Genomic DNA, 21,786 nt, shown 5'->3' with positions numbered 1-21,786 from the left:
TGTTAGTTCATCACTAACGTTTTCAAAGAAATCCACAACATTTTGCCTGTTCTAAGATCTCAATTCTCCGGAAATAGTCTTCGGGAATCGATATACTGAAGACAAAACTTCAATAGCTCGGAAGAATTGCGAAAAAAACAAGCCGGACACTTCCAAATGTTATTCCAATCTTTCCACTGATTTGTAGACTTCCTATCACTGCTCTAAGGTCAGAAAAGTACGAGCTCTTCTGACAGTTTGCTCAAGGTTCCCTCCCGTAAGTAAATTTTGAAAGTTTTTCCGAGTGTTCTGCGCGCTCTCTGGCCCTTCAAAACTCCTGGGACGGGCATTGAAGCGTGTGCCGCTTTATACGGCAGAAAACTAAAACCCTCAGGCGACCAACCGGGTCATACTCTGTTCCCGATTCCTATTCGCAGGGGTTTTATTGTTGTTATTATTATTTTTAATATTCCGGGGCGACTCTTTGGCTTAGTACATGTATTAGTAGTCTGTCCAGAAGTCCGATTATCGGGAGTTCTGTTTTCTTCTACTCACCTGTAGGAGACGGTGAGATAAAACCTCGCCGAGCCGGTCGCAACCTGATCTGATATCCTCGTGCCCATGCGGGGTTTTCGCTTCGTTTGACCCAATGATGTTACTATGAAAAACAGAAGATGATTCTGTGGACCGTAGAACCTTGGAACCACGAATGAACCAAAATGCTGCGTTATTTGTTACAAAGGTTGAACAAGGGCCGACAGTAACATATGCAATTCATATTTTTGTCTCGTAATGATGCTGATCACCTTCAAAATATTCTAAAGCTATGCCGGTGGGAGTAGCGTGCAAAAAACCGGCGTAAAATTATTTGTTACGAATACTAAAAATAATCTGTATAACGATGCTGATTGGTTGAATCGAATCGTGTATTTTTATCGACCAAGTGTTTTTTCATTTCACATTAATCAACACTTTGACTCATTTTGTTGAACAGACTGTGACAGACTTCGGCGCCGCCAAAACACCTCTTTTTTCCCAAAAACGCCGGACTTTGAATAGGCTGGAGGAAGTCAAGAGTGGTCGCAATGACAAGGGCTCTTCAGCCCATGTAGAAAGGTCCTCAACGTGCATACAGTTAGGCCACGAGAAAAAGATTTTCGGTGACTTCTCGTCTTCTCCTCAAAGGGGTACACAACTACCCGAAATGCCTGGTATTCGAGGATGAAACTTCCTTTCTGAAGACCTGCCGGGTTTCATATCTTCCTTGAGTCTTGTAATTTGAAACATATGATATTCCAGTTCCACCATCTATAATTCCTATCAGAGTACGTCATAGTATCCATACCTTATACTGATGACCAGTCTCCGGGGCCCTATTAAAAGAGAACCTTTGATGTCAAAACGGTCCGCGTTTCTCTCTAAGGACACCTTAGATGGTGTGGATGGCTCATTAGTCACTAATTACTCTCTGTGTGATTCAGTATCAATGTAATCTCTATTGTTCTCATCCAACTCTCACTTAAGTATCGTCTCGTCTGCCTTTTTTTATTATTCTGATAAACGTCCATTGTTCCGTCTTCTCTTTCATTTTTTGAAGAAAAAAATAAGGTAGTTTGGTTAAAACACCAAAGTCCCCCATTAAAATACAACATTTTACAATAATGTAAAAGACAAATGTTGTTTTGCGACACAAAATAAAACCAGCTGAACCCTGGTAAAACAAGAAACAAACACGTAGAAATCCTCCTTAGTCCACATGGACACCTGTTTCACAAATTGTAGGCCCATCCTACATATGTAATTAGCTCGGTGAGCTGAATAATTGTGGAATTTGGACGATTTACTCAATTCTCCGGACCCAGCCAAGTAAGAGGCTTAGATGGTACCGGTGATAAGACTAATAAGGGTCTATAGGCCTATCTAAACTATACATGAGGACAAACTATGCATACCCGCTGCGAAAAAATACAAAAAGGGGGAATGGTCGGGCTTTATGAAGAAATTATAGTATTCGCAAAGGACTGGTATTAGCTTATTAGCGATCTTTAATGGCCTGCTGTAATTTCGAAAGCACCGCTTAAAAGAGTGGTAATTAGAGTTTCTGGTTTATAAAGATGTTTTTGACTGATAACATCATAAGAACGTCAAAAGGAGGACTTGTCAAGCTTGATTCAATTTTGATAAGAATCCGATTCAAAACTATACCTAGTTGTTATCATTGGGTATCAACGATGTTTTAACAATGTTTTGTTTTTTATTTCGACTATATCACTGCGGGTGTGCATGCGTACAAAATTGATAATTATTCAGTATTCTAGTGACTAAATATCGGTCACACGTGAGCATCAACGGATATCAAAAACACGAAATTTTATTAACTTTTGTCGGCTATTTCCTAGGGTTAAAGAGACAACCGTCATGTCTCCCCTATCGGGTCAACACTCCTTCTGTCCATCTCGAGCCTAGTGTACTTTTCCCTGTAAAGCAGCAGCATGGGGATGCAGATGATGATAGCACCAAGCAGGGTCCAGTTAAGCCAAATGGTACCTGAAAACCAAACAAATAGTTTTAGCCCCGTGAGATCATTCGAGCGCCAGATTTGTTATCATTAAATACTCGTAGAAATAAAGGATTTCGAGCTTTTGAAAAATATTTCAACTTTTCTCAGAATCTCAAGAACGGTGAGGGGTTTCTCACTTCGACGAAAATCCCCTGCATTGGCTGAAAAACCATTAGATTTGAGCAAAGATCTTATCGGCAATTCGTAGACAAAACTACCAAATCTTACTTATATTGGGGATGTAGAACAGAAACAAAAACGCTGCACTCATGCTGTTATTCATTGCTGCGGCGATTCCTGATGTCACGGACTCCGGAATAGGATAGGCGGTCTCACACATTAGCTCATAGTATAGTGGTACAGCACCGTTCAACAAAGCACCGGTTGCAATGCACGAGATGTACAGTTGCGCTATTAAATGATAATAATGATAACGATAATGATAATAATGATAATGAATGAATAAATAAAAAAAAAAGAAAGAAAAAAACCAGAAAAATGCAACGGATTCAAGGGGAGTCGAACCCGTGAACTGCAGTTCGAAAGTCCAGCATTCTAACCGCTGAACCACCAAGGCTTTCACGTCAATGCCGCGATTTTCGACCTGTCTCATAGCCAGGCCGTGTTGAATACTATGATAAACCCCTTACCAGTGGAGGTAGGAATCACCCCGACGCAGATGAGGGTGAACCATGTGAACATTCCCACACCAATCAGGTTAGCCAAGAGCAATATCAACTTCATGTGGCCAGAAAATAGGTCGGAGATTCTGAAAATAAAAATGTGTCTTAACACGGCTGCTTGTCAGATTGGGATCCAATGTACGCCACCTGGGGTCGGGAAAACAAAACATCTCTGCAATAGGGACTGCACATGAATTTGTGAAAAAATCAAGAAGACTTAATCAAGTCCATTTTAAAGACAACCGTGTCCTTTTTGCCTGATATTTTGCAGAAGAAAGAAGCCTCGCATTCGACATCACCCCCAGCCTAAAGTGTCGACTGAGCATTGATTTGTACAAGAATAGATACTAGTACTAGTGGCATTTTTTGCCTCGTGTTCATTTTCAGATGAAAGAGGCCTCGCATTCCAGACCCCGCCTTTGATTGGTTGTCTTAAGACGCTGTCGGTTATTGGCTCAATCGATCTAAAAGGCGCCATTTACGACCGACCAACCTTGATATCAATAGCGCTGTAGCACAGCCAGCTAGAGTGGCATAAAAACCAAGCCATCCGGACGTATCCTACAATATTAAGTGAAATGTAATGCAAATTAGGTTATCATTATTTTAAACAGGATGAAATAGCATTTCGTTGAGTTGAAGACAGAACTGGTGATGTGTTCTGAGATATCGGAGCCAAATCAATCACAAAGTCCGTTGCAGAAGTAAAAAAGTCCCCCTGAAAAAATTGTCCGACCCTATCGTATTCTTACGGATAACGGTATATATGGATCTATAGATACCACGACCCTCAATAGCTAAATGATTAAAGCGCATGATAGAATCCTTTTTTTCCCGGGCATTCTATCCTTGGACATTTCAAACTTCTACACCCGATCAACATCAATGTGTACATTACAATGTGTACACGCACCTGCGGCACCCCTAACGGGGTCAAGTTGACATCCAGCACGGAGCTCCATCCGGTGTAGATCCCAGCACTGAGAGAATAGCACAAACCTAGTAACCACACTTGCCAGTTCCTGACGAAATATGAAACATAAGATATGGTAACCGAAAACAAGTTATTTGTCGCAATAAATACAAGGAATGCCGAACATTCAGCCATGGATATTTTTCTTTCTGATGTCATTATTTTTTGTCTAATCTGAATCCCGACTTTCTTATTTAAGAACCCCGCCAACGGTGATCCCTTTCATCTCAGGATTCCAACTGTTAGCTTCGGATCTTGGCATTCTATCTCGCGATCCCGATGTTTTATCTCGCGATTCCAACTTTTTATCCCAGGATCCCAACTTTCTATCTCAGGATCCTGATTTTTCATCACATTATTCCGACCTCTTATTCGCTCAGCATCCCAATTTTGTTCATAGGACAATCTGTTTTGATCGTGATATTGTTGTGTTTTGTTCGAAATAAGATGCCGCACAGCTTCGATCACTGTGCATAGATAAGAGATTGCCTAGTACTTTCTATAGTGCACCTGTACCTAACTATCTGTTTAATTCCCTTGACGTAGTCAGTCTTCTGGGATGCCGCTGACACTGTGGGCGGCTTCGGCGGCCGATCAGGGAAATACAAAAGAACCATGAGAAACAGGACAACCGTAACAGCGCCTTCTGCAAAAAAGTAACCGGCACAAAATGAAAACGAGTAAATATGATGAGTTTGCAAATTCTACTTTTCCAAACGTACAAATATTTCAAATGAGTCAAAAACAACGACCGTGCGTCTGAATGTGAACCTCTTAATCTGAAAACACGTATTCTGTTTATAGTAGTCCTTGTCTCCCATAGGTTTTGACAGAGAACTTACCAATATACATCAGCTTTTCAATGTCCTTCTTCACATCGAGGAAGTCTGAAAAACAAACTGACATTCAGCGCAATAGTGGAGACAATTATAATTGATTTCATGAAACTAAACCTGGTCAAGCGGCCCCTTGCCATTAGTCCCCCTTTAAGAGGAGACATAGCCCGATAGTATATATTGAGAGGAATCAAGTTCGAAAGTGAAAGTTGAGAAACTTAACACAAACCCTCCACTGAAATATAAGTATAATTTGTTGTAGTGTTGAAAATGGGTTTATATCTATATCTTACTTGATGCGTTCTTTAGAGGAAGCCAGTGACCGTCGACAGGATCGAAAGGTGAACTGTAAAACAAACAGGCCAAAACATTATCATTACAATAAAACGCTTAATTACAGTACGAAGATAAGGGTAATCACGTTAGTGGTGATGTGACGTCTGGGCTCACAAGTAGGCCCGATATTATTTCTTAATTCACCACATAGCCAACTCACATCGTGACTCCGTGGCGCAATGGTAGCGCGTCTGACTCCAGATCAGAAGGTTGCGTGTTCGAATCACGTCGGGGTCAAGAACATTTTTTTCATCACAAGTTTGTCCAAGCTGACCGTTGACCTCACCATATTTGATTAAGAAGTTGGGGATACAAAATTATGAATGGTAGTAAGATCTCCCTTTTTAAATTTTTTACCTTGTATTTGTTCCATTGTCATAGACAACTGGATCCCGAATCAGCAACGGCCCTAAAAAATAAGTACCGGGTAATATTTACTACCGATGTTTGCTCACTATGAGGTGGTCTTCGCAACTCACTGTGCATTTTAATGCACAGTGAGTTTGAGATATCGGTAGGAAACCGTCTGAAACAAGGGGAAGGCCCGAGGGAAGACTTGATCCGACAAGAAACATCGGCCTTTTGGAGGATTGAAAGCCACAGCAGGCGATTCGTGACACCCGACCTAAAATTCAGTGGCATTTGATCGGAATTTAATGCTGTTGTCGAACGCTAGAAGAAGTAGAAGAGACAGAGGTAAGTAAAACCAACTAAAACCGTGTCAGTTGACGCTGGACAATAATCAAGCAAATATATATGTGATCCACTTTTGGCGTTGTTAATGGCTAAGCATATTGACGATTGTTTGGAACGCCAATGCAATGTTAGATTAAAAACCGAATGATGGGTTACCTAATATGAAAGCAGCGGCTATCCCGAGGTAGTTAGCAGTGGCTGAAATGGCAGTGGCTGTTGTCCTTTCATTAACAGGGAACCAAGTGCTTGAGACCACACAGGGCCCCGCCATGGCCGCTGCCCCGTACACACCCTCCAGGAAAGCACCAATATTCATCAACCTAAAAAGTTAGAAAACTATCATGATTTGTACAATCTTTCGATTGATCGGCACAGGCGTCCTCTATACATAACCTGTACGTGAGCAAGAAATATCCTACCGCTTCCAGCAAATTGTTCCGCGAATTGAGTACTTCAGTGGTGCAGCTATCAGGATTTCGATTTTGACGAATTCGAAGATGCAAAGGAAATAGGCAGTGACTAGGATGGAATATGTACGATTATATAACTCACCAAGTTGCATATGGCTGCTCCATTGTGATACATCGTATCGAAGCTCCAACGGCCAGGACCCCTGTGCCAATCAGTATGGTAGTCCGTAAACCTATAACGAATCTTACTTCTAGGAAATGGGCTAATCATATACCACGATGCGGCATCAGAACACCGAGATCTGTTTAACACGTTTAAACTCTTCTATATCATGGTTAACATAAACAGGAGGGAAGGTTTCTTCATACTCCGGCGGGATCGTGTAAAAAAATTGGGTGAGAAACGAACGCCCCATTTCACCCAAGGCATGTTAGATCTCACCAAATATAGTATATCGTTGTAACTGCAAACATTGCACAATAAACTGATTTTATTGAAACCTTGCCTGTCATTGCAGATAGATGGATGTTACGGAAGCAACCCCACCGTAGGTCACAAGTATAGGCTACATAAATTTCCATCTCAAGTACATCATGCCGAGTTTTGTTCGTACCATACCGTCAGACGCAATACACAGATACTTACCTCTCGTCTCCAGCAACCATATGATGACCACGGAAGCTATTAGTGACGAGATGCATCCCCAGTTCGACAGCAGCGCAATCATGGCATTGTCCCATTCAAACACCAACTTGGCCGAACCAGAAATAGGCCCCCAACAGTTCCAGATGCAACCCTGTGTAAATCCTAAAAGACTAAATAAGGCCAGAATGTACCATCGGGCAGCATACTTCTCAGTCCTCGGTGCGCCATTTTGTGTTATCTTAATTGGGTCAATCGCTAGTTCCTTGATTGCGTATATAGGCGGTGCACTTTGTACTTCTGTAGTTGACACTTTATCTGGTCCAATGTGGGATTCAGAATCTGTCGTTTGGTTTATTCCTTTCCGGGTGCTAAATGAACTTTCATAATGACCCTCCTTCAGTTTGCATAATCCACACATGTTGAATATGCTAGAGCTAATGACCTTGGTGTCACGACCTTCAGGTGGCTCAAGGTCACTTGATGATGCGTTGGTCGATCTAGCGTCATCGGTGCTGGCGACAAGACCTCTTTGGTCGTCCATGTTGCTTTTGAGCTTGAACTCCTTACGTAATAACGCCCCCTATGAAACAAAGGTATGTGAACCATGGAAATCGACGGATATGATATACGGTAGTGCACTGTTGATTCCCTGACGTATTGACGCGGTGATTTCGATGGCAGCACCGCGATTGAGGTAGAATTTGGTTACAGCGACAACAACACAACTGCTTTACGCTTCAGTCCACCAAGCCTAAGGCAATTACGATATGGTGGATCGCCACTCTAAGTATAGTTGTTCGGCTAATTACGCAATCGTGTGGTTTAAGGCCAGAAACACATTACTACATGTACCACGATAGTGCGACAATCACCGTTCATATCAGATGTAGGACTCTCATAACACATGTTCATGAGGTAATACCAGAGACATACAATATCAATCTGGCCAAAGGAAAGAGTGTACTCGTTGAGATCAGGAAATTAAGAAAATTGTACCAAATTGTTTCAATTGTTTTTTCAGTCTACCCTGATATTTTTCAGATACAATGTACAGTCCAATCCCATTGACCCATTGCCCGTACGTTTTCTACACATATTTTGCTTCATAGGATGATAACCTTTCTTTGACAGATAAGACACCTTTCACACAACCATGCCTTGCGCCTTCTCCATACATGTTCCCTTCTTATTCCTCAAGGTAATATCGGACACGTTGGAGCTGAATGATCACCACTTTACTGCGTACGCATAAGGCGTACATTGAGTGTCTGATAGTACACAAAATAAAAATCTTCTCGCCAAATTTCTAGCCACAGATTCGAAAATCTGAAAGCCGGCAGAGGTCAAGCCATTGACGATTTGTCCAATAGAACACCGCTGTATTTCCGCATCGTACGGTCACTGATCGGTGATCCATGCGTGTTCAGAACGACTGGGTCGGAATCTTTCAAGAAGATGACCAACTGGTGAAATAAATAATCCGACTCATCAGAATCAGTCAACATGGACACAGGTTGAGAGCTGCCTATGACAATCGTGTGGGTGATATATAAGCTCCACTCGAAGTATAAGTAATTCATGTGAGCTTACAAATAGCAAGGTTTAATGCTGGACTAATGTATTATGGGAATGCGCAGAGGAATAGTATATGAGTTTTGAAGCTATTTAATTTCAAAGGTGTATTATCATTTTGACACCTAGTATAACAGAATATTGCAGACGTGGTCTCTTCCTACTGTAACTATAGGAGTCAACGCAAGAAATATAACGCCTTTAAAATTTTGATATGAATATTTATTCATTCCATATAAGTATAAATGCCGGTAATGTAATAAATAACAACACCATCAAACTAAATCAATATCTTATCTAACCTGCAACCTCTTGATAGCTACTGAGATGAACTATTCGTGAGTTTCCGCATTGCTGGCGAACCACGATTACGAATTGCAGAAGCACGAATATTCGTAAATCGTAATTCATGAGCGATGCGGAAACATTCTGCTCACGGTCATGCTTGCGTTCAGCAAGTCTTTCTTAATGACAACGATCGTATGGAACAATAAATGAATGCTGAACATCAACATGATGATACTGGGAACAAGTGAACAAAAGGCGAAAAGAAACTGAAGACTTTTTGTTTTTTCGTTGCTTCACGTTACTTAGTGTTTCTTTCACCGGCAAACACCTGGATCGTATTTGTCCCATATCGTCATCAATTCTTGAGGCGAGTATTCAACATATATACTCACATTTTTATAAATGCACGGATCGATTTTTCGCTTCCTTTTTTTGATGCGTGATTGGTCTAAAACAAACCCGTCATTATGCACCAAGGGAATTTTCATTTGTGATGCTACCATTCCAGTCATGTAAACATCTTCCATTGCAATAAAAGGCGTCCGTAAGCTGGTCTGATATAAACCTCTCGATAAATTCGCCGTAAATGCATAAAGACCACCGCAATAATCCGGATAGATTTTCTTCCGATACGCTTCGTAAGGTACAAAATACTTGTGTTTTCTCATTCGTATCACATGTGCACCTTTCCATACATAGCACATGATGAAATCGTCATGTTTTAAGTGCGCATTAGTCAATGACGTCATCATGTTTTCAACATTGACCAACGCGTCATCATCAGTTTTTAAGACGTATAACGCATGTTCACAGAACTTTCCAACCCAATGCACAATAGAAATAGATTTAAACGTCAATTCCTCATATGTATCTGAGTAATTTAACTGCACCATGTCGTGATGTACAGTACTTTCTTCCCAGAGTTTCCCCTCATCAAAACCTGGAGCCAAAGTCACGCCAAGAAAAAACAAAACTTTAATCCTCGGATTCGTTTTCACAATGCCTCCCCAAGTTTTCCTAATAGCTTCTCGCCTATCGAAATACTTCGGAGCAGTAATCACGGCTATCAATAGATCCACTGGTGTCCCCGCCTTTTTGCCACCGCCGCATATATCCTCCTGATTCATGACGTAAAGTTTCGATCCGTTATCGTAGCCAATGATTTCGTAGCGTTCGACGATATCGCTTACGTAGCGGAATCCCGATAGACTGCGTTTGATATTGGGGATGCCCACGTAAAAGATCAAGAGGTAGACGCTGAATACCAGCGTCACGACCCACATTAAGGCGTGGCGGGACTTGCTTAACATCATCACAATGCCCCTAGAACAAAAAAGGTAGACGATGAGAAAAAAATTACCTCGGAAATGGTGTAAGGTTTGGTCAGGAAATGCCGTTTTGTAATCTAGGTGAAAAAACGAAATTCTAGTTTCGGTTAAGAATGCCAGTTTTAGAATTGTCAAAATTCTTTCCCGAAGTTGTTAACATTTTTAGTGATAGATCATCGATGGGTTACCTTTACGTACATTACTGTAAATGCTGCAGCGAGACTGATTGAAAATAGCAAAATAGTCACATGCGCATTCAATACACTGGAACTACATGTAGAGCTTCTTCAGACTGCACGTGGATAGAATGATTAAAGGTGACACTATCAATAAAATAGAGAGGAATACCGACACCAGGATACCACCTTCACCACAATCGACGCGTTTTAGAATGATGATTTATAATAAACCGCAGTTTACAGTGTAAATGCACTATGCACCTACCAAGCCTCGTTTTGAATTCAGCGGTTATGGTTTGGATGCAACCAAAACCGCTTGGGTAGGTGCAAAGTATGGACGCAGTCAAAAAGATTCAAAATCACATCATTCATTGTCAAATTTGATATGTTTTGGAATAGAAATTGATATCTCACTATCGGTGTTGATTGTTTCCCCAAAACCGCTCGGTTTTGGTCTGCATTTTAGCACCACTCTCGCGGTTTTGGTGAGGCAACCATTTCCTCCAGTTCGATATACCACCTCCTTGAATAAAATTTGAAATGGGAAGAGGGGTAAGTAATAGCTACTAAAGCTAGTGTTTTATTGAATCTGAAAGCTGTGAAACGGGGTGGCCAGTCGAAAAGTTAATTACCAGTATCCGTATCTGGAATACACTCTGAAACACCTGAAAACATGATTCAACCAGCGTTATACATGTATATGTATGGTCAGCAGTGTACACTGCTGGTAGTGGTATTGTGTATAGAACCATGGGGGGAAAACAAATTAATAAATACCCACGAGTACGCTGATGCGAAGTTTTATAAAGATAATTAGATAGTAATAAAAGCAAAAAACGTGTTACCTTCATCGAATTGTTTGCCAGAATCAAATTGATTGTAACCATGTGATTGGCTCACTTATAATGATTGCACAAGTGAAGAAGAAATCAGTTGTTCCGATTGAATTATTCTACGATACTCTGTTTTCGGAAATTCCGAGCAAACGGCGATGCGCAGATGGTTCGCCAATATTGTTAAAGAACTCTGCCATTCGTGTTCCATCACCTTCGTGCTGCAATGATTTACCTACACACAAGTTCCAAAATGGATGGCTTAGGTCTCTTAGGCCGAAGTTACATAGACCTCATTCGTTCATTTACCACGAGTCACTTTCCGGGTTTTTCTTTCATTCCTCGGTGAATGCACGCCACAAGGCCGTGCATTCACAGGGGAAAGAAAGCAAAAGGGGAAAATGAGTCCTGGGAAATGAACGAATGAGGTCTATGTAACTTCGGCCTTAGGCGAATGTAAAAGATAAGACACAGGCTCGCCGGTTACCAGAAAAGCAATTTTGATAGTGTTTCAGACCCAAGGTATCTGTAATTGCCGAGTGCGCAATGCAAACAAATGCCCCGATTGGAAAGCTGACAACGAGAATTCTGAAGTCCAGAGATACTCACGAGGCGAGACTTTGTCTTAACGCGGCCATGAAGACAGGCCCTGCACCTGGTGCAGTGAAGACACTCTTGTTCTGAGAATACAGCACGCTCACTTGGTGTATCACGATGAAGATCCCGATTAAGACGAGGCACAATATCATCATGGTTGAACTTCAGCAGATCCGTAATTGGGATTCATTAAGTTAAAGGAGCCCGCGATTATTTTAAATTGAGGCCAATCACGACTCGGGCTGGACGTGATTGGGTCAAAACATCCGCTAAATTTCGAGTATGTATCACCTCGAGCAAAAACAGAATTTGCTGATTTCACATTCGATAATCCTTTCAACACAGACCATAAACGCGCTGCTTCCCACGCAGAATATTGCCTACCGATGACTGCCCGTTGTGTAATCAGCCAGGTCAGTCTTCACAAATCACGCTCTCGTGTGCACTCATGTTCACTCACGAACTCCGAGTAAACAATTACAAGTACTTTCTCGCAATTAAAACAAGCGTGCGCATGTTCAAGTGCAGAGGGTCGAACCCCGATTTGAGGACAACGAGATATCGCCGATTCTCGTGAGGTCAGACCAAGTGCACATTTTCATTTCACTGACAATACGAGCGGTGTCAACTTGAATGCAATTAATTCAGTGATGTTTTTTCTCAAGAATTCGTCATTCAGTGCACGCGACTTTTCCTTCTGCAGCTGCAACTACGACACAGCCAGTCCTCCGTAAAGGGGTTCTGGTACCAAATGACTCTCGTAGTTCATACTTAACTTTACGCTTTCTGGCTGAGGGCCATAATCGATAGAATATTTCCCATTTCAACCACTTCAAAAAGGTTTGACTTGTGTTGATATCAATTATTAATGAAAATTTGCACTGTCATGTATTATTCAGTGCTTCGGGGTGAGTGGCCGATGTGGCGGTAATAACGTCATTTCTACTATTGTTGGAAACGTGTTCTGTTTCCCTAACTAAAAATACCAAACTTCCATGGGGTATTTCTACCTTTCAGTGTCAATTCATCAAATAACTTTTATGCTAGAATAAATGTACAATGTACATTGTCTTAGACAATATTACATGTGCTTGAAAGAGGAAAACACACTGCGATTTTTCATTGTGTATAGTCTAGAAATGAAAAAGGAAAAGAATAAACACAATGAATCGGAAATCCACTACTCCTTTAACAATCTCCCTTAAGTGCAAGATGGCTACAATAGATGAAATTGAGAAAAAGAACACATAAAGTTTACATTTGAGGATGATAAGTAACATTTAAAAGAGTTAAGTACAAAGTAAGCGTACTCGCGTGCGTTGGTGTGTGTGCGTGTGTGGCCACGATCTTGTTAAAAATGGTTCGTCCACCACCAACAATCGGTGCTGGTAATCTAATCCAGTTTATATTTCATATGCAATAGTAGCAATATGGTATAATAGGGTCATTACAGCATGGAAGGTGAATTTGGGGAAACGAGCTCTGGCAGTGTTTTCGGAATTCTCGTGGAGCAAATCCAGAACAATGACACGAGATAGTTTTCCCAGTACGGCTGCTGTATTACAATTTATACTGGCAATTATACATCATGGCCATATCACTAGCAGAGAACGAACCATTCAGCCTCTTAAAATACCCGGAGAGCCACCTACCTAGCACAAGAGGAACTACTTGACTGTGGAACCAGCTTGAATAGTGGACTTGTATTCCCTATTCATAAAGTCGTTAAGACAAAGGGAAAGAGTATCTATGCTCGACCAAACCATAACCGTCCGAGGATCGAAATAAGTAGAATCGGATAACTTGGTTAAGGTGAAAATGTAGGTTGATTGAACAACATTTAGTTCCATCTCTCTATAGTAGGTGTCTCCCCTGATATTATAAGGCGTGCATCTTCCCCTTTTTTTTATTTGTGCAAAGGTGCAAATAGAGGTGATCTAATTTAAGCAGAACGATTATTATATACGCACGTGTTAGAGAGATTGGGTTTTGGGGCGAGGGGCTCTAGTTGAATAATACTCGGATTAGCTGGGCTGGGGCGAGGAAAAGAAAAAGAAAATGGAATGTGACTCTTACTCGTACAGTTGCTATGCAACTATTTTAAAGAACAAACATGCAGTATCATACTATATTCCTCCTCCGCTTAACCTATCATTATCATCATCGCAAGGGATTTCACAAATACCGCCATCTTGAAAAGTGATAGCTATTTTCGGACAGATTCATTGAAAACTGGCACATTGATGTCGAATCTAGCCAATTCTCGTTTTTTGTTATCAATACGTAGATAAAATGAGTGAGTGATTCTTCTTTTTCGGGGAAGACACCGAGGTGAACAGTCGTATCCAACAACCGAACACCGGTGGCCGCCATCTTGACCGGTATCGACAATGGCGTTCTGAAAGGTCTCCGGTTGAACGGTATTTAGGTTGATGCGTAGTGTGCATGATGTTTAATCTATCTAACTGCTATCATGATTGGGCGGTGAGAGAGCTAACCTCATGAAGTTCAGAAGCTAATCGTAGACTCTGCATTGGAGCCATTCGTAGAAATATATAATCTGATTATACCGTTAACACGGGATTAGGCAGTTTATATTGTTGTTGCGGTACAAAGCGATTACCGTCAAATACAACATGTATTATTAAACTAACATAGTACTGACATTTAACGTAAATCACGGTTTAACGAGAAAATTATTTAACGAAAAAAATTCATTAAACTCAAATACAATTGCAGTTCAAGAGGAAAGAATTCGTGTGTAACGGGAAGTCACGCAATACTGACAAAACACCAACGAGAGCGGCTATCCCATTGTTTGACCTCGTGAAAACGAAGTCGGACAATGGGATAGGCGTTCACGTGGACGTTTCGGGGGATTTGCGGAAATTCCCTAACGCAAAGGGAGCCACTGGTCACAAAATACAAGAGTAGTAGAGGCCTTCCTCCACAGCTGAGTGTTACCGCTGCGTATTCCTCACAAGGCAACTGTCTGTGGGAAATACACCGTGAATGTGGAAGGCTTTTAATAAATTAGTAAAAACGTCGAGTATGACACACCCTGTACGGTAAGGCGAGTGGTTCGATGTCTTCGCACAAAACTTACCTGGCTAAAGTCTTCTTCAGTTTCTTTGCCATGGTGCCGATGATGATTGTTGAACAGGATAATGATGAGCAAACGACAGACCTAAGAAGGGCTGATCAGGACGGACGGGTTGACCGCGGCAAGGACAGCGACCAGCGCCTACAAATAAAATGATCGGATACATGTAGGCCTATATGTGAATACAGTGCATGCAATGCTATGGCATGGAGACTTCCCAGGCGGAAACCTTCTTGGTACTTAAACCACAAGCGTAACATTGCCACACCCTAATTGGATTCTACAGATTGACAGTATAAGTGGTCATTCATAAGCCGGGGAGAGCTAACAGGGAGAGGGGGGAATTAAGTCACACCAAATATGTTTAGTTTTTCCCCATGATTTTGGCCGAAACATTCAAGAAGTGTCATTTTCCTTCTTCACCCAACTCAATCATATAGAGTGTTTTCACGGTCAGCCATGTTGGAGGGCAGAACAGTGATTAGTCGTGCCTGACTTAACTGAATCAAATGCTGTCATGGTCATTTTGTCTGCCCCACCCACATGGCAGTTGATGACGCATCCTGAGATCAGGTTTTTGCTCTGTTCCTACCTCGAGAGGGGGAGTATATTGAAAATCACTGGATGCGTAGGGATGGTGATGACGACACGTGAAACCCCTCTACAGCACAATAAATGCCATGCATCATAATACCGGCGCCACTCTATTAGCTGAAGTACACCTTTCAATATTTTGTTTCTGAATTAAAACAAAACGAGCATTCCACGTACACCACGTACATCGCCCCATGTACATGTGCATGTAAATTGGCCACAACATACAATCGTTCGCTCGAGCAGTCAACTGAATAGGATGGAGCAAAAAATCGCAACCCTTTTACCGATAATAATATTACCACTTTGCTCACTACATTATTCACGATTTACTGGTCGCTGCGGGCAGGTTAGCATGCCGACTTATTGGCGGTGAATATCAGTCCTAAAGTCTCCTCCTCTCCTGAATGATGAATATACGCACAACGACGGTGGATGGACATATTACGATATTTACCCCAGTGATACCTGTACCATGTTTTACTAGACCAGGTGTAAACTGTCCCTCACCGTTGCATACGGCCTTGCTTCATCATTAATTACTCATTGCGTATAGTTTGCATTAATATGCATCAATATTAGTATAGAATGAGCGAGTCATTCAATAATTCTTCACAAACTTACCACCATGTACATACTAGTATACTCGTACCACGCTGTGCACCACATGTTTTACTGGTGTAGCACTGCAGGTTAAGCCCGCTACACACGAGGGATTTCTCACCAACTTAGTTGGTTTTAAAATTAAGAACAGGTGCACAGGTGACTGGAAGTTGAGAGTCGTTCACCCACTCACACGAAAGACATAATCCCAGCAATATTTAGGTCCTGCACTATATTTAGTCTATAAAGATAAAGAGTCAAAATATGGCCCAACTATGTTGTTGACTGAATCACACGGGGAAATTTCTACCCCACACTCCTTATATAAACAAAAAAATCCTTATATAAACAAAAGATGTCGTCGAGAAATAGAACAAGTCGGTAGTGCAGCCAGCAACTCCAACCAATCGGGCAAAGTATCAGTTACCTGGTCTGGATTCCTGTTATGAATTAAAATTCCAACTAAGTTGGTGAGAAGTCCAAGAGCCACGAGTCACGTCTGCATTCTGTGAAATCTGATTACATTATATTTCTTCCATTATCTCCTGGTATCATTTTGGGTCATCTTCTGTGCGACTTGGTCAGGTTTTGCCAGACAGGGTCACATTTTAGGTCATGTGTTTCATAATGTTTACATTTACAACAGTTGTCTATACTACTAGTATGTATTTTTGATAGGATAATGTTTGAAATGATACCAAATTCAAATTCAAATTCAAATTCAATTTATTGCACAACTATCAAAGGATAAGACAGTATGGCAGTACATATATACAAATACAACACATACAAAAATATTTTTAAAAAATTACATGTACACATGTATATGGTAATTAAAATAAGACCACAATGACTTATCAATTAGTGCCCCTGAAGAGCTGTTTGTCTTTCTTCAAAGGCTTTCGAGATAAAAATAGCGGTATCTAAAATAATCTTACTGTCAGTACTACTCATAATAGAAATAAAATCCAGATTTGAAAATAATTGACTACATTTATAAAAATTTATACTTGTGAGATACTCGTCTCTTAATTTATTGTTAGAGGGACATCGTGCAAAAAAGTGAAACTCGTCCTCGACAACGTTACACCCAAAAGGACAGAGACGCTTTTCTAACTGAGTACCAAGTGTCTACCTTTTTCGATGAGTAGGTTGTGATTGCTAAGGCGAAACTTAGCCATTTTTGAAAACAACCCCCTGTTTTTTGGAACATTAAGGTAGGGCTCAAATTGGTACTCAGTTTTAAAAGTTCTGTAGGTTCCGAGTTTGTTTTTTTGACTAGAATTTGACCTTTTGTCATTTTGTAATACAGAGAAGAAATGAGAATGATACAATAATTCGAGTGAATTTGATACATTAGTACTACTAGATGAGAGATCGAGATGGTATGGTAATAAATGGCTGCTTTGTTTGTATATGTACACAGGTGTCGTATCCTAAACCAAGATTCTGTTGCTTTTGGTCTATTTTCATTTCCTCTTTCTATTGTACATTGCCTAATGTGTATTGTCTATTGTCTATTGATGATTTCCTATTTTCTCTTGCCAACTTGTTTATTGACTGCAGGACTGGTATAGGTACTTTACCGGTAAGGAGCTTTACCAAGAAGTGTCCTCGGAAGAAAAATCGCCGTATTACGCCAGGGTATCAGAAGCAATACCAAGCGGATTTTCCATCAGCAGCAGCGTCGCTGTTACCATGGCGACCTATCTTCATCATGTCGTCAGCTATACCAAGAGCGCTATGTCTAAGAATGACAAACAAGCCCTCGTGATAAATGTGAAATCTTTTAGAAATCACAGCACTTGCTGATAGACTATGGGACATATTGATCAACATGAACATGATAGGGGTTATGCTTCGACACAAATGATAGATCAGGAGATGGCAACAAATAAAGGATCAGTAGGATTCGTATGAAAGGCAGGTTTGCACAACCACGACATAGTACTAAGTACGAATGTCTGCGGTGTCATCAAAGACCTGTGTTTTTTCATCTATTTTGCCCGTTCTTATCATTCACTATATAAAAAACCCTCAACACATCTCCCCAGCTGTCCACATTGTTCCTATCTAACCCATATTTTGCATACAAATATTTCAACACTGTCGGTGTGTATACCAAGTTTCAGCAAATTCGTATGCATAATAATATGCACGACGGCATTGTGTATAACTGCATTTCTATTTCCCTGTACCACCACTGAGTATCAAAAATGAACGAGGGGAAAGGTGGACAGTGTCGATATATAAAAGACTAACATACTATATACCTTGCACTTGGCTAGTTATCGGCGATGATAAAGAACAGGTCTATCATATAACTGGTCCAGAAATATAGGCCAATGTGCGGTGAATTAATTAGTGCCATGATATAAATGATTATGATGGAGCTATTATGTTCCAATCCATGACTACATTCGGGTATGCATGCATTTTACATCTACATATATTAATTGTTTCATGATCGTCAGCTGGGCTCGAAATAAGAACTAACATCATACTGGCATGTGACCTTTTTTGAATGCAAAATGAAACACTGGGCCTTGCCTACAACGGCCAATTAACAATCATTTTCACAGATAGACAAGGCCTAGATATTCTATTTTTGCTGCACTACTACGATCCCCAATGGCTGTTACATTAATTTTGTATACATTCAATCGACCAGATGATGACAGACCAGCTGGTACCTAATAGGCTACACTATTGTACTCGACTGCTAAAATAATGTGGAATCAGCAAACTGGCAAAGCGAGGATGCAATCATTCCCGATTCCACATTTTAGCAGTCTCCAATTGTCTTAAGCGTACCGTCACAACTTCCGGGCCAACTCTGTAACCCCAGGATGTCTACACTAAACAATCTACCGTAATCAAATACCGGGTAAAATGCACTCTGTAGTTCATTGACGTTGCCGCCAAGCCTATGTAACTAACATGCTAAATAATCAGCACAAGGAAGCATGCCCCCTGGGAAGCATGCATTGCACAAGATGCTAGGCTAACATGCGCGGCTGCCACTAAGATTGCACCGGACTTATCCGGTAAGCCTATCGCGTATAGTAATCGAAAGCATCAAGCACTCGAAGGATAGGTCTATGTAAGTTACCTGCGTGGGTATCCAACGTAAACGAATGGGGGACCTGCAGCCTCAGCCCCTCTGTCCTAATTCACTCCCATCACAAGATTGGGTCAGAAACCCCTATTCATGATGTGCCCCAAACAGCGGCCTCACAACCTCAGAATCCATTCCTATAATCACGTAGATACGTCCCTGCACATCTGCCACGTTACACCATTCTCCGAAGTAGTGTGATAGTATTCAAGACGTATGATGCTCCACGTGATTGTAGTCGATCTTGTTTAGTGAGATCGCATCCCGCAAGATGGCCCTTCCATCGACTGCAGATGCAGATCCTCAGCAGTCGTACATGAGGCCTGCATGTACTAGCGAGGCATATTTTCTCTGCTAGTATTTGCGTCCATGTTACATTAGACATTGCGGTCTCGCAGGGTAATAGGACTGAAAGTAGCGTCCGCAATAGGTTCGTACCCTCTTTGAGGATAAAATTACAAAAACGTATGTTTGGATTGATTCTTCCAACCACGACTCAAAAGTACCGCATCAACCTCTTGCAGATTCCAGCACATTCAGCTGAAATGGCGACCAATCATTCAGCCAGAGACGGAACCACGTTCTCCAGAAATATAGTTTCGGCTATGCAAAGGAGAATGATGAAATCGGCAACCTCCTACCTAAAATGATCGGACAACTGAGTTGTCGTCTGTGAGTACATTGCCACTAACTCTCCGCTCTTGTGACATATGCATTGTTGTCCAGTATATATGAAGTTCAGACGAAAGTAGTGATACAGCCGGTTGACATCATACTGGCCTATTCATGCTCCACTTCCTGATGAAGCCAACGGTAATAATTCTAATCTTGATCCATTGATAAAATGGAAGGGGCTGACGCGGCATCTTTGGCGATGCTTGTAAAAGATTGATTACGACGCCCCCTCGAACCCCTGCCGTTCAGTTCCTTCAACTCAGTGAATATTTCATAAGGTGACCACAGTGGGACACAGAAATATAGATACATGTACTTGCAATGAATGCTTATAACCTTCGCCGAAATGAATGTGGGAACCCATCAGTAATGATGCATCAGTGTCGCTTTGAGGTTTCTAGTAAATACCATCCTGACTCTCATGCGTTTTCGTCGCCACCATCGGGATCCAGCGATCTCAAAATGTTGCGAGGCAAGATAAATAAACATTATATAAACAAGTTTGGTATAAAAAGTCGAAACAAACGTCATTGGAACGTAGTTTTTTCAGCGTTGGTACGTGATTTAAGTATGGTATGGGGATGTTACGATTGCAATAATCGAGAACCTGACCAAAACGTAACCTCTGCTATGAAGAGTGAGTAGACCCTCCGAGGTTTGAAAAGTGAATCTCAAACAACAACGAGTGACTGTCATACAAACTCTGTGACGGAGATTGGTATCGGATGCGATCATTTTCCTGAGCCTCATTATATCTTTTTGACCTAATTAGGTTTGGTCATGGTTAAATGGTGATTTGATCAAGTAATGGCTATTGGTAAAAGGGTCACGATATTACTATGACAACTGCATTCTCGAGGGGACGCGAGTGTTGGGTTTATGTACTCCAGCCCGTCTATTCTGTCTTATCTGCAAATTAAACGACTAATGCACGAGGACAACCGGAGGGAACTGTTTTTTTTATTTCAGGATGGAGTTCGTGATCAGACTGCATACGATTCGTATGTCGGATAACTCTAAGCACGGACCTATGTCCGTTATCTAAATGAATCGACTATTCAAAATTTGAATTGTTTGAGTAAAGGTTTTGTACAGAGGTCATGCACTTCGATGACGACGGTTATATTCACACGAACAAAAAATTAAAGGTATATATATATCTCTTGACGCTTGCGGAAAGATAAACTGTCTCCTCACAGGTATCAGTACATTTGGATCACTTCGATTTTCTCTTGCGGCGGGTGAAATAACGAATTGCGACCTGGTACATGTAATACCAGTACCATTATAGCCCGGAGGAGACGAGACTGTGTCTTTTCCGTCCATACAATAAGAACAACTGTGTGGAATGGAAATCACGAAACTTCACCTATGTATGTACGGAACCTTTAGGTTGCAGTCAGTATCCACCAGACCAACAGTCGATCTTCCACAATATGGTGAGCACCGCCGTGGTGCGGATCTGTCAAAGTTTTCGTTGAGGTACAGGCAGACCATGAAGTCGTCGCTGGGAGGCACATACACCAGGATCGTTTGAGGCGTAAACATGAATAATGAAACAAGCAGATGATGAAGCAGTGAAAAGAAGGGATGATATCGGCCGATATGAACTTCGTGATAATAGGATTTCAAATCAATTGTGGACATAATGGCCGGGTATTGGTGACTTCTGGAGCATGTCGAAGCCAGAGATAGTGATATCTTGGCGATTGTGATATTGTACTGGTATTGTTCAGCCCTATGTGGCAAGTCAAAGAACGGCGTGGCGCAGGACATT

The 21,786-nt window shown here is 41.3% G+C and overlaps 2 protein-coding genes and 1 non-coding gene across 3 annotated transcripts in view; 1 reads left to right on the top strand and 2 right to left on the bottom strand.

The window, feature by feature from the left end:
- LOC135497578 (uncharacterized) overlaps positions 1–16,733 on the bottom strand; it is a 40,453-nt gene extending 23,720 nt beyond the window's left edge. Inside the window, exons 1-12 of the mRNA XM_064787335.1 lie at positions 16,238–16,733; positions 15,023–15,160; positions 7,120–7,699; positions 6,616–6,706; positions 6,220–6,383; positions 5,725–5,776; positions 5,325–5,377; positions 5,038–5,082; positions 4,712–4,841; positions 4,136–4,244; positions 3,716–3,783; positions 3,190–3,308 (exon numbers count right to left, since the gene is read on the bottom strand). Coding sequence (XP_064643405.1) covers positions 3,190–3,308; positions 3,716–3,783; positions 4,136–4,244; positions 4,712–4,841; positions 5,038–5,082; positions 5,325–5,377; positions 5,725–5,776; positions 6,220–6,383; positions 6,616–6,706; positions 7,120–7,660 — 1,372 coding nt within the window. The 5' untranslated portion in view covers positions 7,661–7,699; positions 15,023–15,160; positions 16,238–16,733. The remainder of the gene's footprint in view (positions 1–3,189; positions 3,309–3,715; positions 3,784–4,135; positions 4,245–4,711; positions 4,842–5,037; positions 5,083–5,324; positions 5,378–5,724; positions 5,777–6,219; positions 6,384–6,615; positions 6,707–7,119; positions 7,700–15,022; positions 15,161–16,237) is intronic.
- On the top strand, positions 5,533–5,604 carry Trnaw-cca (transfer RNA tryptophan (anticodon CCA)). Its single transcript has one exon. It is a non-coding gene; the product is annotated as a tRNA-Trp (tRNA).
- On the bottom strand, positions 8,896–13,048 carry LOC135497579 (beta-1,3-galactosyltransferase 1-like). The gene is made up of 3 exons (XM_064787336.1): positions 11,929–13,048; positions 11,119–11,151; positions 8,896–10,302 (listed from the first exon to the last, which is right to left on the bottom strand). The coding sequence occupies exons 1-3, from the start codon at positions 12,069–12,071 to the stop codon at positions 9,294–9,296; spliced, it is 1,185 nt and encodes a 394-aa protein (XP_064643406.1). The 5' UTR covers positions 12,072–13,048; the 3' UTR covers positions 8,896–9,293.
- Positions 16,734–21,786: the final 5,053 nt, after the last annotated feature.

The sequence above is a fragment of the Lineus longissimus genome, chromosome 13 (assembly GCF_910592395.1).
Source record: "Lineus longissimus chromosome 13, tnLinLong1.2, whole genome shotgun sequence".
In the NCBI taxonomy this organism is placed as follows: Eukaryota; Metazoa; Nemertea; class Pilidiophora; order Heteronemertea; family Lineidae; genus Lineus; species Lineus longissimus.
Note: the sequence above shows the minus strand (reverse complement) of the source record. Positions and strands in the feature narration are given on the sequence as shown.

Coding starts and splice junctions, on each gene's coding strand:
- LOC135497579 (XM_064787336.1), bottom strand. CDS start 12,071: ATGATGATATTGTGCCTCGTCTTAATCGGGATCTTCATCGTGATACAC. Junction 11,152..11,928: donor TTAAGACAAAGTCTCGCCTC/GTGAGTATCTCT, acceptor TCATGTTTTCAG/GTGTTTCAGAGTGTATTCCA. Junction 10,303..11,118: donor TATTCCAGATACGGATACTG/GTAATTAACTTT, acceptor TTTTTGTTCTAG/GGGCATTGTGATGATGTTAA.